Consider the following 15,524-nt stretch of genomic DNA (forward strand, 5'->3'; position numbering starts at 1 on the left):
TGTAAACTGTCATATCTGATATTCGGTATTTAACATTTCCACATGACATAATTTAATGCATGGGGCTTTTAACCTCCATTAGCCACTTAAAAAATTAAATACATATGAATAGAAGTTTGGCTAATAGCAAGGAATTAATGGTAATGTGTAAAAAAAAAAACCCGTTCTTTATTTTCGCTCTCCTAGCAAACCAGCACCGGCACAATGTGGTTTTTTTATTTGATGTAAAAGTTTGAAGTAATATATTACATTAAATAATAATTTGTCTAATTCACAAGTATGATGCAGATGTATTGTGAGGTGAACAAGCATGCTGAAGTAGTAGTATGTGACAGAACACAGCTCGTCATGGCACGGGAACGTTATTTTCTCTCAGCTAATACCACACAATCATGCACGCATTGCTACCCTTTGCTTTTACAAGTCAGCATATATGCCAGTATTAATTAGTTGTGTTCATAGAAGTGAAATACACATAACAACGATATTTCTACATTGGCCATACCAATGTAAGCAATGGTTTCAACCACTGTGTCAAACCATGCATTGGACACTTAATCAAATGAATTTTCTTCCCAAAATGCAAAGCTTTTTTTTTTAAAAAAAAAAAAACAACTTAATTGTTAGTGAGTTATGGCTTTCCTTTGAAAGGTTCAGCTCTGTTTCTTGTTGTGAATAATGGATACGAGTTTCAGACTGGCTTAATGCAACAGTGATCTGATAAAATACACCACACAAGGCCTGGAGAGGTCTCCATTTATGGGTACGGGAGGCGGGGGTAGGGGTGATTATATTGTGCATGTTACTGTACCTTCAAGATAGATAACTATCATATCTGATATCATATCTCACAGTACAATAATATTGAATGGGTTGCATTGTTGTATTTTGTCATGTTTCTCAGGTCTTTGTCTGAATTTCTACGAACATTATTGCTAAGGATTGTCTTATTGCATTGGAGTCACACTGGGTTAAATATGTACACTTGGGTTTTAAGGGGTATTTATTATTTTCTTCTTTTTTTTTGGGTTGTATGGAAGCCCCAAACGCAATTTCATTGTTCTTGACAATGACAATAAATAAATAAATACTAAAATACTAAATACTTCAAAGTCAAAAAATTCTTTCTAAGCTAACTTCTAAAGTAAACTCTTGTTCCAGAACAGTTCAAAACAAAAAAGCAGATACTTCCACACGTGTTTGCCCCAATCCTCAAAATGTAGGGCAAAAGAACAGGAGTGTTTTCATCTTAAGACACACCTGCAGCTTGGCACAGCCTCTCAAGAAGTACAGTGCAAAGCAACAAAATAACACACCAGACAAGGTTCAAAGGCACTGTAAATACTAAACTGGAATATGATAATATTGTGATGAAAAAGATTAAATAGGCGCATAAACCACAAAGCAGGTAATTGCATGCTCGCTGGAATTGAAATAAACAGGTATAAATATTTAAGTCCTCACTGACAGTGATGAAGTACACCATGTATGATCTGTGAATGTGATCATGTCATGTGAAGTTATTCATTATGTTCTCTCACTCACAATTGGCCAGCTGTTTGAAGAAGTCAAGCTGAAATACTGGGACAGATGTTTCAAGACTGTAAGTGAGGTTTTGCATTATGCATACATTTTTTTAACCACCTGGTTGTTGTTTGTGTAGAATTGCCAAAGCTTAAGAGAGCGAATGACTGAGTGAGACAGAAAGAAAGAGAAACTGCAAGGATACAATAGCACATCATTATGCTCCATGTCATGTTCGCATGCAGGCAGTGGTACTGAAACTACAGCACCATGGACAGCACCTCAGTTAAAGGCACCTACCGCTAATCTGTGCTCAACTTTTCTGGACAGTTTTTTTTATGTTTGTTAGCTTTTTATGTTTTATGCTTGGTTTGCTTGTCATATATATATATATATATATATATATATATATATATAGATAAAGATATACACACATATACACATACATACATACGTATACATAACTAAAAGGGTAAAAAAATAAAGGTGAAAGAAAAAAAATTATATTTAACTGTCCAATCAGCATATTTTAAAAATACCTGTGAAATACGTCCCCAGCATAAAATGTGTCACAAGATATATACAGCATACTAAATGCTATTAATTAGTATTAAGTAGTACTTAATAAGCACATTTCTGTATAATTGTATAAAGTGTAATACATAAATTTAAATATTTTATATTAGATTTTACAATAACATCCAATTTGCACATTATATTGATTGATGAAGACCATACACGACTCAGGGATTATCAGGGATTGTAACATCTAGTCCTTTTACTGAATTTTCCTTGACTGGTTGGGCTGAAGGGAAAGCAAAGATAGAAAAAGAGAGCATAGTAAAGTGAAATGCTATATACAGTAACAATAAACACCGGGCAGGCTGGAGAGACAAGTAACTGCAAATCAGGAGCAAGCAGCCACAGAGCCTGAGGCACCTGCAGAAAGGTACAGGGAGAGAGAAAAAAGCTATAGGGGAGAGAAGGCACAATGATAATGACATGATATAGTGGCATGTAAATGCATGGACAGCAAAAAAAGAATAAAGTAGAAGATAGATGCTCAGTGCATCGTGGGAAGTTATCCAGCAGTGTCAGCTTACAGCCGTATAGCTACAGGAAGGTTTTAATACTGATTTTGAAAGCAAATTCTGTGTTTACCTAGAAAAATACAATATCAGAGCTAGTTCCACAGAGGAATGTGTCTGCATAAGCTTTAAAAAGTGGTGTCTGAGAGCAACGTTCTCCATTGAGATAATATGGTGATTTTTAAGCTGAGATGGTCATTAAAGGATTTGTATGTAAAGAAAAGAGTTTAAAATTTCATTCTGGATTTTTTGGGACGAACCAAAGGAAAAACACTGAAAAACACTTTGAATCATGGGTTTGGAACATTCTGAAAATAAGAAATAACAATAACCCCTAAAAGTAGTGACCAACTTTTTTAACATCGCTCAAAATGAGAAAGGATTTTCCTCATTTTGACAATGTTTCACAAATGAAACAAATTCACAAAAGACTTGTTCTGTATGTAAGTTTAAGGAGATAGTCTCATTTAAGTAAAATAAATAAAATAAAAAGTACTTTACACTCACATATCCTCTTTTGTCAAGCCAAGCAGAAGCCTACAAACTCGGTCACTCAGTTTATGGCATAAACTGAGTGCAGACGAGCTGAAAAGTTGTCTAGATTCTGGGTTTACATTCATGTGCAGGCCACTGTAAATGTTTCTTGAGCTGATGTCACTGCTTTTTCAGTAAAATAGAATTTTGAAGGAGAAAGTTAAGAAAAACAGCTGTCACACAGCAAAAAGATATGGGGATTGAATGTCTTGGTCAGCAAGGTCTTTTCTGTGTGGTGCTTGCATGTTAGCTTAATTGGCTATTCTCAGTGGACTGTGGATGTATGAGCATTGGCAACCTGTCCAGAGTGTACCCTGCCTCTCGCCCTGCATTTTCACCATCACTTGAATCTATTAGTCTTTTTAACGCAATGGACAGATGTCCGAAGTGATTCTTAAGGGCTTAGCATACCTATAGGATTATTTTTTCCAGTTGCTCAAGCTATATGAATCTACTCAAGCTGCCGTTGATCCATACGGTACAAGAAAACTAACAGAAGAGTCAGGGAGGTCAGTCAAATGCAGCTTGCACAGACCCACTAACCCAAGAAAATGTAAAAAATATAAGAAACGCTGTATGGTTATGTCTGTGAAGATTCTCAGTCATCCAGGTCATCGTAGTCAAAGGAGCTTGCAAAGAAAAGCGTCTGGACTTCTTTAAGTTGCTTGAAGCTGTATGGTTATATATCGAATCTAATTATATGACTTTTGATTGATTTTTGTGTGCCTGTATGAAATATTTAAGCTCATGGTACATGGTGTTTCTGTATAACACGGTGTTTAACATAACTGTTGAAGTTTTACATAAGTTTTACATGTATAATATTTTACACATTAATAAGGTAAGTGCATTTTGTCGGCAAAATTATATGTTTGTTTGCTTGTTTGTTGGGTGGATTCTAGGAGACCACCAGATATCATGAATGCTAATTCTCCTCATTCAAAGAAAAACAGTTCTCCAGTTATAGAAATAAGTCTTTGTTTGTTTTTTCACTAAGGACTCGATGATTAAGATAGAATCCACTCTAATATCTGCCCATTCACTGTAAGGAGTTGCCTAGCTGTAGCCATATTTAGCATAATTCCCCTACCAGCGGTGGGGGTTCGGGTGATGAGACAGTACAGTAGATAGCCTCGGGTTAAAATTTCGCATGTGTTATAAAAAGTAATGATATATGTTAATTAGTGGACTGCTCAACAAAGCACATAAACATATTTCACAAGCGGTTAGACTCTTTTTGAAATGTTTGCAAATGCTAAGGAACATTAATTCATTAATCAGCGGTCGCTGAGTTAGCTTACATATTCAAATCGGTGAAGTGGAAAAAAGCGCTAAGTAGATGTTGGACAGCAAACATTACAGCAGTCTAGAGTATCAAACATGTATAAACGGTTATTTAAGAGTTCAAAACAGCATGTCAGTTGCCAGTGTTAATATGTGTGCGTTTCAATTTTTATCAAACTGCTGTTAACTATCACCCTCCACTAAAAACTCTCCTGTCATTATGTGGACCCCCCTCCCCCTCAACCACAAACACACACACACGCACGCACGCAACCATACACACAAGGCAGTATGTAAGCACATACTGTAGTGTATTCCAGCAATGCTCATTGTTGCTCCGCAAGGCTGGGACTTATCCATACGCGGGCTAAGCCCCCTGAGAGCAACGTCATTCCCCTTGGCATATTAACCACTGTCCGCTGTGTGCGCTCAACACACCGCGACAGAGGACGTCAGGATCGCACCCAACCTCAACGCGAAATGCTTTGCGAACTAAACCTAACTCAAGCAATCCTCCCCGATTCCGCGCGTTTCGGAGATGAGCCATTTAGATGCTCAGTCATACAAGCGGGATAAATAACTCTACGGTAAAGTAGAAAGGTAATTTAAAGTGGAAAGAGTGTTTGCGTGTAGCGAATTTGGTAAAAGAAACCCCATAAACAGCGAACCTTTGCAACTTGGGGATTTACTGTGGAGGCACTTTTTACTGAAGATCTCGGGATATTCCTTGTCTAAATATGCCTATAAGAAGAGGTCACGTTGCACCACAGAACACATTCCTTGGAATAATAATTCGGAAATTCGAGGGACAGAGTAAGTATTTTGTTGATGTACAAATTCTGCTACCAGATGAAGAAATAGCACAAAGTAAACGTTATTGACAGAATAAGATATGTATATACGTGTGTGTGTGTGTGTGTGTGTGTGTGTAACTTTATGTTAAGATATTTCTTAAACAAAAGGATAAAACTGAAATGTTAGATTCTTGTTTTATTATTATTATTATTATTATTGTTATTATTATTATATAGACTCGGTTTGTTTAGTAGTTGCCATGCACTTCACTTGATTGCTGACTGTTAATATATGTGAGCCATGGTTTACACTGAGATCACATCAGATCATATATATTTGTTCCCCTCTTTCATACAGACCGGAAATTTGTGATAGCTAACGCCAGGGTGGAGAACTGTGCAATCATCTACTGCAATGATGGCTTCTGTGAGATGACAGGCTTCTCAAGATCAGACATCATGCAGAAGCCATGCACGTGTGACTTCCTCCATGGTGACCTCACTGACAAAGAGGCCATCAACCAGGTGACACAGGCAGTGTTTGGGTCTGAGGAGCGCAAGGTGGAGATCACCTACTACCGCAAGGATGGTAAGTAACTGATCTGGTAAAACAGAAGGGGGCTGGCACAGCATGCCCGTAAGCTGAGAGGTGTCTGGAGAGCACCTGGAGTTCTTCTCATTTCATGTTGTGTCAGTCAGTTGGTCACTAACCAACCAGAGGTGCATGTCCACAGTACCTCAGACAGAGGAAAACAGCAAGGCTAGTCTAGTCTAAAATTAGAACTTCCTGTAAGTTTATGCTGGTGTTATTTCATGTGTTCTGCAAAAAATAACTAGATGATGGTTATTAGAGATTTATGAAACGTGTTCTTACGAGAAACAAAAAATATTCTGATCATATAATACAACAGGAATGTTGTTGTTTTTTAATATTATTGGATTGTGTTTATTGTTTTGTTTTTTTCAAATAAAAACAGTGTTTCTGTAATATTGTTAGTCTTACATCTCAAATAATGCACTACACAAAGCAGCTCTGCAGGTGAATTTGTAGGACACAGGTCTTTGACATCAGCAGCTGTAAAGTTTATGTTTTGTCTTTTGAATCTTACCTTGCAGTAAATTCTTTGTCTACTTTACAAATTTCAAATATAGTAAAATACACTGATTGTGTGTTTGAATCTCTATGGTGCATTTATTGATGCGGTGGTTTGTACCAAAGGTTTTCAGTTGTTTCAGTAGACAGTGGATCAGTCCATTGACCTATAAAATTGCTGTACAGATTTGCTTGCAGTGAAAATGCTCTCCCTTAAGCGGTAGACTTTTGTCATTCATTTTTGGCCAGTCCTATTATGAATGGTGTACTGAGAGACAGCAATCCTGAGTCAGAGAGATTTAATACGACGTTACCACTCAGTGGCATAAATCCGCAGATTGACCACCTCCTGCCATGCTCTCACATGAGGCTTTTTTTTTATGGTCAGCGTGACATATCTGTACACAGTTAATCCCAAAGGTACTACTCTTGTGGAGCTGCACATTTTGATCATGCTTTATTGTTTTCATTTAGCACCCGTGTTTGTGCCATGTGAGACCTCTTCTGGTGAGACATTGTTGCTTTGCACTAATATTCTTTAGCATTTGATCACTTTAAATCATGGGCAAACAGCAGTTTTATATATGTGGATTCTAAAATAGAAGAAAAGTGTTAATATTTTATTTAATCCTAGGAGCCTAATTTTTAATCATGAGTTTAATTAGATTCTGTGCCATGGATACATGCTTAATCTTCCATCAGTAACCATCAGGCATGTTTTGGTTTTTTTTTTGCTAATCATGATCCAGCTGCTGCACTGTTAAATAGATTGTTGCAGAAACCTGCAAGACAATTTCACACCAAACTCTAGGGTCTAACTGGAAGTGCTTGGTGTATGGCAAACAGGATTTTAAAGAAACTTCATTTAGGTTCCCATCTTCCCATATTGCATGCTTGTTCTGCACTCTGTTCTAAAAGTCGTGAGCATTCAATGCTTAAAGCATTGTGGATGAGAGTCTGAAAACCTTCCAACGTAATCGTTTGTCCCAGTCCTATCACAATCCTCCCTAGTGTGCATTACGAATCCAAAACATAACTCTTAATACTCCTCAGAGGAATTTATAGTTAGCATGTGTGCTCATGAATAAAGATGTCAGGGCTGACAGTGCAGTGACTGGGAATGAGCAGCTTTCAGAGTAGATGCATTACACGGGTATGGAGGACACCATTCGCCTGCTTTAAGGGAATAAAAGATTCATGCCATCCTTGAGAGAAGTAGCCCTATTGATTCAAGACAGCTGACAAATTGAAGTTGATGGGCAGAAAGTGGTTGCATTTCATGTCTCCAAACTGCATTTGAAGTTATCAGTCCTAATGCAAATCAGTTAATCCTTTGTATTAAAGCCCGAGCACACACTGTTATGAAATTATGAAATAAACCAGTCTCAGCATCGGCAGGTTACCAATGTTCTGTTTCTCCCCTTTTTCATGCATATTTTTCTCCAAGTATTGGTTGATTTTTGATGTGTGCCTAAAATGCCAGAGGTTGAAGGAACTGAAGTGAGGCAGGTGTAGTTTGTTTTCCCCTTCCACCAATAACTGCGGTAAGAAAGTAAGGTTTGGATTTGAGGAAGCTGTGCGACATCAGGAGCAACAAAGCTTTATTTCTCTTTTCACTTAAAAAGCAAAAGTTAAGCAGCTTATGTGAATGCTTAGAAATTAAAAGTAGGGGAACAATAGCAACCATGGGAGCACAGCAAAGGCCTTTTGCACCAGACCATTTGCTTCTAATTTTTGTGCTTCCCTCTATGTGAAGAAGCATGACGTGCTGTTAGAAGAGATACCACATGTGCTGTGTTACACCAGCTATGATACATAATCAATGAGATAAATGCTTTCCCCTGAAGGCTTTGTAGAGCTATCCTATTCCACAGGGTGTAATAATACTTTGTACCTGAATGAGTATTAACAAAAGGAAGCTGACACCATGGAGCAGAGAGAAGTTAAATGGATAATGGCGACATAACAGCAGCAGCTTAGCTAACCATGCTGAATGATGTGGGACATGTGGTATGCTTGGGTGCAGAGTTTCATAGGTGGCACGCCACCAAGGGGACTGCAGGGCCATGTACCCCTGCTGAGGGTTTAGTGGCAGGGGAGTGAGGGGACAGGGAGTGCCTACAGTACATAAGGTGTGCTGCGAGACACTTGGATGACTTCTCTCTAAAATAGCACATCCATTTTTCATCACGCGAGCCTTCTTTGGTGTCTCGTAGTATGAGGTGAAGCAGATAAGGTTTTCTACATCTGGTTATTTTCAGCCCGTGCAAGCAGATGATTTCAAGTCCGGTAAAATGTTTGTTAAAACATGCTGTAGCACGAGCTCCTTTCAAACTCAACAAATCGAGATAAGCTTAATTAATAACTGGAAATTGATAGTGATAGTTACTGACATAACCCTAACAATATTTGCATTAGATAGCAGTAGTAAATCATGGACTATTTTTAATGTCATGAGATTCTTGTAGTGGAGTGTGAAATCCAATGTTCCTCTCTATACCATCTGTATTTTTCTCCTAATTAGCTACCGTACGTTAACCTACATTATATATCCTTCAGTTCATTTAACCTGCCAGCATCTGTACCAAATTAAACATAATTAAAAGATCACAAAGCAAAATCTCACCAACTAATAAATATAAATTCAGTACAGCATGTGCTGGAGCTGCTAGTTATCCCTGATGGCTCTGAAGACACTGATTGAAGATGAAATTAGGCCAGTCTATGTAGCTTACAGCGCTCTCATTGAGGCGAGATATTGCCACAGGGTCTAAGGACTCTAAACAACGGGTTAGCTTGCATGGCCTCTCTCTACATACACCAGTCCTGATGGGCTATGCCCCAGTAATGTTGTATATTGGCTTAAGCAGAATAGCCCTAAAAGAGGAACATGTCAGATTTCATTATACAAGACTCACTAGTAGTTGTGGGGCTGTGTTTAAAAGCTACAGTACAGTTGTGTAGAACATGGTTGGAAGGATACAAATAGAAAAATCTGCATTCAACAATGTTACTCATGCTTCTTCCCAAAGCAGATCAACTTACATAGGAGAATATGAATCCTTAATAAACACTACTGTGTACAAATATGAACACAGCTATGTGCATTTATGCGTCTTTAAGACATCTTAAAGTTGCACCACAGCTTTTTTTTCTTTGTTGCTCATCATTCCAATTGTGTTGAAAGGATCACTTGATTAAGCAGCAATGTTTTAATAATTGATGATGGAAACAGAATCTACAGTAATGAAATTTCCATCATGTATAGGGAGCTAGTCTTAATACAGTGTCCAGTCTTTCAAGCAGGTGTAAATAGCGTCTCTTGGCTCACAGGGAAAACAGTTTATATAAAGATCTCAAAATGAATGCACATTCAGTAAAAAAAAAAAAAGAGTTTGCTTGTCAAAGATGTTAAATATGTTGATAAGCATTAAACACTTAAAAACAATTGCATGAAAATGGACTAAATATATATAGAAGTAATAAAACACCCTTATTATTCCATCAACACTAAAAGCCTTTACTGACGTACATTGTGTGATATAAAAATTATCCAGAAAAGTTAAAATTATTCAAGTATTTCCACAGTTTTTGAGCAGCATGACACATTCGCATGCCACTTGTTTTGCACATATTCAACTCTGTATATTTTATATATTTTATTATTATTATTATTATTTTATTTTATTTTTTTACTATTTAATTTGTAAAAATGTGTATACACACACACACACACACACACACACACACACACACACACACACACACACACACACACGTAGGAAAATATTTAGTATACACATCCAGAAATGCATACACTATTATATATTGTACATATATTTATTAGTTTCAGGTTGGCCATTCTTGTATTTTGCTCGTTTGTGTTGTTGTGTTTGCACATCTCTGTTGCTTGTGGGGCTCGCACACAAGAATTTCACTCGCATGTGCTGTGCCAGTGTGCCTGCACATGTGATGTGACAATAAAAAGTGATTTGATTTGATTTGATTTGATTTGATTCGCAATTTTTAACACCTAGAGTACTCCAAGTTCTACAGACATTAACAATTTCCAGGGACGCAGATGGCACGCTTAAACATGTGGAGCTTTCTTCTTTCTTCTTTCGGTATTGAGCAAAATGTGTAATGTATTTTAGAGTTACAGTGGCATTCTAGTCATGTAATACTGATATCAGTAGATATACTGTGGATGGCTGCATACACTAGTTTCATTAACTGACTCAAATTGGCTTTCTTTCCCACCTGTTTGGACTCAGTAATGTCAAAATGTATGTTTTTATCAGTGTGTTTAGAACCTTTGCTGCAGGACAAGTTACAGTCATTTGCATTCAATTGACTTTAATTATATTTTACACATACCTAGTGGAAGAAATTAAGTCATGAGACACTCTGCACACTGCCATGATAACATTTGGTGAGGCATACATCAGGGCAGGGCTTAACCACGACTTTATTCAGGAGGTCTGCTGAGCATGAGGGTGCATCTACTCTTGGCTGCACAAAACACACACAACACACACACACATATATTGGCTTTCCTTGTCCCAGTGCTATCCAGTTGCCATGGTTACCATGGGTCATTAAGGGTGCAAACCCTTACTTGTTTGCATCCTTCATAATTTCTAAAGCTTTGAGTGTTCCAAGGCACAAAATAATTGTGAAATGAATTAAATGTGAAACTGAAAGGGCCTTTCATAGTGCTGGTCATTTGGGCAAATTGAGTAATCAAGCACGTTGGTCTTTGGTAAGAGAATATACCACCAGTATTTTGAAGAAAGCTTCAGAAGCTCTCTGCAGAGAGAACAAAACCTGCAGCACAACCCTTTGGCAGCAGTCCATAAATCAGGACATAGAGATAGACAGAAGTAAAATCTATGAGAGGCTTCTTGGCTTTTGCAAAAAATTGCTTTTAAAGAACTGTGAAAGTCTAAAAATTGAATTATTTAGTCAGAACTGCAAGCAGTTTGTCTGGTGAAAACTCGCATCTGGCTAATACTATTCCCCCAGCAAAGCATGGTGGTGGCAGTATTCTTTAGAGGTGCAGGGTCAGGGACATGGAGCCTGGGTTGAGAGAAGAGTGAACACAACCAAAATTCAGAGTGGCTGGAACAAAAAAGGCCTTGGAGTTGAAATAGGGAGCGAGAATGAGGTTCAAGTTCAAGTTCAACTTTATTGTCACTTCAACCATATACAGTTTAAAAATACACAGTGAGGCGAAACAACGTTCCTCCAGGAACCAAGGTGCTACAAGACAAGACAGGTGAGGATTCAGATTCAGGACCACAGTGAACAAAACATAAAAACACATTAATTCTGCAATGGGTTTGAAAAGTCTCTGGCTGTCCTTGAGTGGACCTGTAAAAGCTCAGGCCTTAATTGCATAAAACATCAGTAAACAGACAAAAAGATGATATTTTATTGATTCTCCTAATAGAGTTTAACAAAATCCTTTTGAAAGAATTGATTTTTTTTTTCAGAAGGGCTATAGCTTTTACAAGGCAGTCACTTTATTATTTATTTATTAAAGCCGTAAAGGCTTTTGTGTGTCTGTATGTGGTGTGAAAATCTGGAACAGTCTGAGTTTACAATTGAAACAATGCAAAAATATTCATAGATTTAAATTTCTCTACAAACAGTTGGTCTGGTCACAGTATACTCAATGATGGGTTTTAGTGTGCTCTGTAATGTCTGTCCTCTTACCATTGCTGGTATGGATTCCAAAATAAAAAATAAAAAATAAAGTGTGCGTATGTATGTACATATATGTACTTGTGTGTGTAGATATATATGTATGTATATGTATGTGTGTCTGTTACTTGTAGTTATTACTGCCTGTTACCTGTGGTAATGCAATTTATAATTTATATATTCTGTATTCAGTTATGAAGGCTCTAATTGTTGGTTGCGAGCTGCCGCTTAGATGCTTGTATCTGCCCGGGGCTGTTGATGGGTCTGTATGCAATGATGGGCGTAGCTGCGGGAAGTTTATTGTTTTTTTTTGTTGATGAGTGAGTATAGGGGTGGGATTTAATAAGTTTTCTTCGTCCCACTCCTTTTTCAGGCAAGTTTTGTTTTTTGTTTTGTGTATTTTATGTTCAATATAGGTATTTGTTGTGCCTGAAAATGAATAAATAAATGAATGAAATGAAATGAATGAAAGCAAAAGTGTTTGCTCTGAACTATTTGCAGACATGTTCAGCTCAGGGGCTTCACGAATTTCATTTTGTGTTAAACCTCAGTTTTGTTTCTGACTTGTCGCATTTGTTTATGCAATGTATACTTTGTGCACTATATGCATTCTTCATTTGATTGATAAAAGTTGCAGCTGCTTGAAATAATCTCATTTTTAAGTGTCGCCTGACTGCATCTAAAGGCAAAAATGCTAATCCAAGACACGACAATAGAAAAGTATAAAAACATATACATCGGTAAGACTTGATGGGGCTCACACAGCTTTGATACTCATTACACCTTGTTTTTAATGTCACTGAGCTTCTTACTCTACTGTTATATATTAATACTGCTTTTTTCTGTTATTTCCTTTCACTCTCTCCTAACTCTGTGATCCAAACATAAATGCTTGTAAATAGGTTAAGTTAGAAATCTGAAAACCTTTCTTGATGAGTTTGAAAAATACCTTAGCTTCATAAAAATTGTCTGGCAGTTTTATTCTAATGATACTTCAGCTGTGAAGTGATGTCTGCCAAGGCAATTTGTTACCCAGCAGGGGGTGGTGTCACATATAATGGGATCTTTTCATCTGAATTTCATTTTTATTCACATATTTTATGGCTTGCCTTTACTGTAACATTTAAATAACAAGCGCACATCCTCAGATAATAAGATTTGATTGAGGTCCGCTATTGTCTAAGTCCCCACTTAATTAACATGTTGGATATTCTAGAATATTAATTTGGTGATAAGCTAAAAAAAACTGCTAAATTGATTTATGATTTAACAGTAACCGTTAGTTACAAATAAATTATAACTAATTTTAATTACAATTAATTCAGATTTGTGCCCCTGCAGTAATGTTTACTAAAATACCTTCAGTAGACTTAAACTGTGAATGACACTTTTGTTTTTTCTGGTAACAAATAACTCAACTGATCACATGGCACACTGCCATTGGGGTTTTTTTGGTCAGAGAAACAAGAACTCCCTGTTCTTCTGACTGAATATGCTTGTTGTTTAACAGGAAGAAGCACTGTGTCCTTTGTTTGGTTCCAAAACAATTAAAATGAAAACGTGAATAAGAGCGTATTATGAGATTAAACTTGGTAACACACTGTCCGTGCTGATTCAACTCAAGAGTTAGAAGAAGCTTTGCTTTCATCCGTTTCGGTAAAGGTGACATTCAGCAGGAGACCAGATGAGAAGGGACCCCCATGGCTTAGCCTTTAAACATGACTATTGTTTCCCATCTGGTCAGGTAAAGCCCAGCCCCGAAATATTTTTTGCTGAATTTACAGTTTCATCCTGGCTGATCACGGAGCCTTCTCTGAAAAACAGACTACACCACTATTTCCACTATCAGCTATTAGTAGTAACTACTACTAATATAAATATTTATTTATTCTTATTATTCAGGCTAGATTTTACAGCATTTAAGCTTAGCATTTAATTATTTTTTGCTGGTTAGTTATGCAGTTACATCACTCTTCTGTTAATTAGCTATAATGTAAATATAAATGTGCCTAACAGAATGAACACAATGTGTCTTTAACCATGCAAGCCATATGGTGTTTGTTTATTTATTTATTTATACTAGTGCATGCTAGTAGTTTTCCTTGTTCATGCTGTCGGCAAACTGATATGCTTATCACAATAAAAAAAATTTAAAAGAAAGAAAGAAAGGTAGTTAGTGTTCATATGCCAAAAATTGGTAATATTTAGCCTCAGTCACACAGGCCTAGACACCAATGGGCAAACCCCTGGGAAGCTCGGGTGTATTCAGTGTTTGCAAGTGGTTGGTAGAGGGTATTATCTGTTGCTAGGTGAAATAAAGTAGGCAGCTACACCAAAAACATTCATTGCAATTGCTTTGTACATTAGCACATTAACAATTAGCAATTGTAGTGGTCTTGATGCTTTTTCTGCAAACATTGGCCAAGTACTTACCAAGGGGGTAGTCTTCCATGCAAACTATCGCTAACTGTGCCAATCTGCTATAGTGATCAAAGTAATCGCAAGGAAGTTTTCATTGCAGCACTGTGTATCAATTTCACATAGTTGCTGGCAGCATCTTCCCTTAACCCATTACGAGGTGGTTGCTCGACATGTATAATTCAGCTTTTGTGGATATAATTAGATATTATTGCTGTAAAATAATGACAGAAGGTATTGTCGGTGCACAAATGCTTAAAATGGGTCATTTTGGGCTGTCGGTGAGTGGTTGCTAGGCAATATGACGATGCCATAATATTTGATATAGATAAAAATCCTTGGATGTATCCTTTATGCCAATTTTGTTTATTTGATTATCTAGGAAGAGTTTGCGGACAAAAAAACACATAATCACACAGAAAGACAGAGATTAAATTAACTGGGTGACCTGATGGCTAAATAGTTCAGGCACATAGCACATGGGTGAAAACTGACCATTTCATTCCTCTTCTCTCTTTCCTCGGTCTTTTTTCCTGTTAATCTCTACTAGAGCTGTCAAATTAAATGAAAATTTAAAGTAAAATTTACAGAAGTCTATTCACGGCTGAGCAATAGAGCAAGGATGGTATCCACATCTGTTCAAGTAAGGAAGAGAAATGAGGAAGTCTTGGCCATATTTTTTCATTCGTCCATGCTAATAAACCACTTTGTCCCTTGTTCTTTGTCTAGGATATATCTTGAAATAACTACAACTAACAGTCTACACTCTACCTTACATATTCTTTATCTTATACTCACCTGCTCTGTACCAGGGTGGATCTTTTTACTTGACAAACTGGTCTACATACTTGATCCGAGTATAATTAAAAGTGAGTCTTAACAAAAACTGTTTTTTTAATGTCCATAACACACATCAGAACTGTGACTACAGTTTTCCCACCTTTCTTCTTACTGGTGAACTTTGTTGCACTGTTTTTGTATCCTGTAAGCTCACAATTTTTTACTCTTATTCTGTTTATCAGACAATCAGTTCTGAATAACTCTCATCCACTTACTTTCCCTCCCTGAACAAATGAACAGTGT

At 37.1% G+C, this 15,524-nt stretch overlaps 1 protein-coding gene across 1 annotated transcript in view; it reads left to right on the plus strand.

Moving 5' to 3' along the window:
* Positions 1-5,167: 5,167 nt before the first annotated feature.
* kcnh7b (potassium channel, voltage gated eag related subfamily H, member 7b) overlaps positions 5,168-15,524 on the plus strand; it is a 42,752-nt gene continuing 32,395 nt past the window's right edge. Inside the window, exons 1-2 of the mRNA XM_085375072.1 lie at positions 5,168-5,243; positions 5,583-5,813. Coding sequence (XP_085231198.1) covers positions 5,168-5,243; positions 5,583-5,813 — 307 coding nt within the window. The remainder of the gene's footprint in view (positions 5,244-5,582; positions 5,814-15,524) is intronic.

This window comes from Diplotaxodon limnothrissa, linkage group LG16 (assembly GCF_057381915.1).
Source record: "Diplotaxodon limnothrissa isolate DT_005_m linkage group LG16, D_limnothrissa_male_GT1.1, whole genome shotgun sequence".
NCBI classification, from domain to species: Eukaryota; Metazoa; Chordata; class Actinopteri; order Cichliformes; family Cichlidae; genus Diplotaxodon; species Diplotaxodon limnothrissa.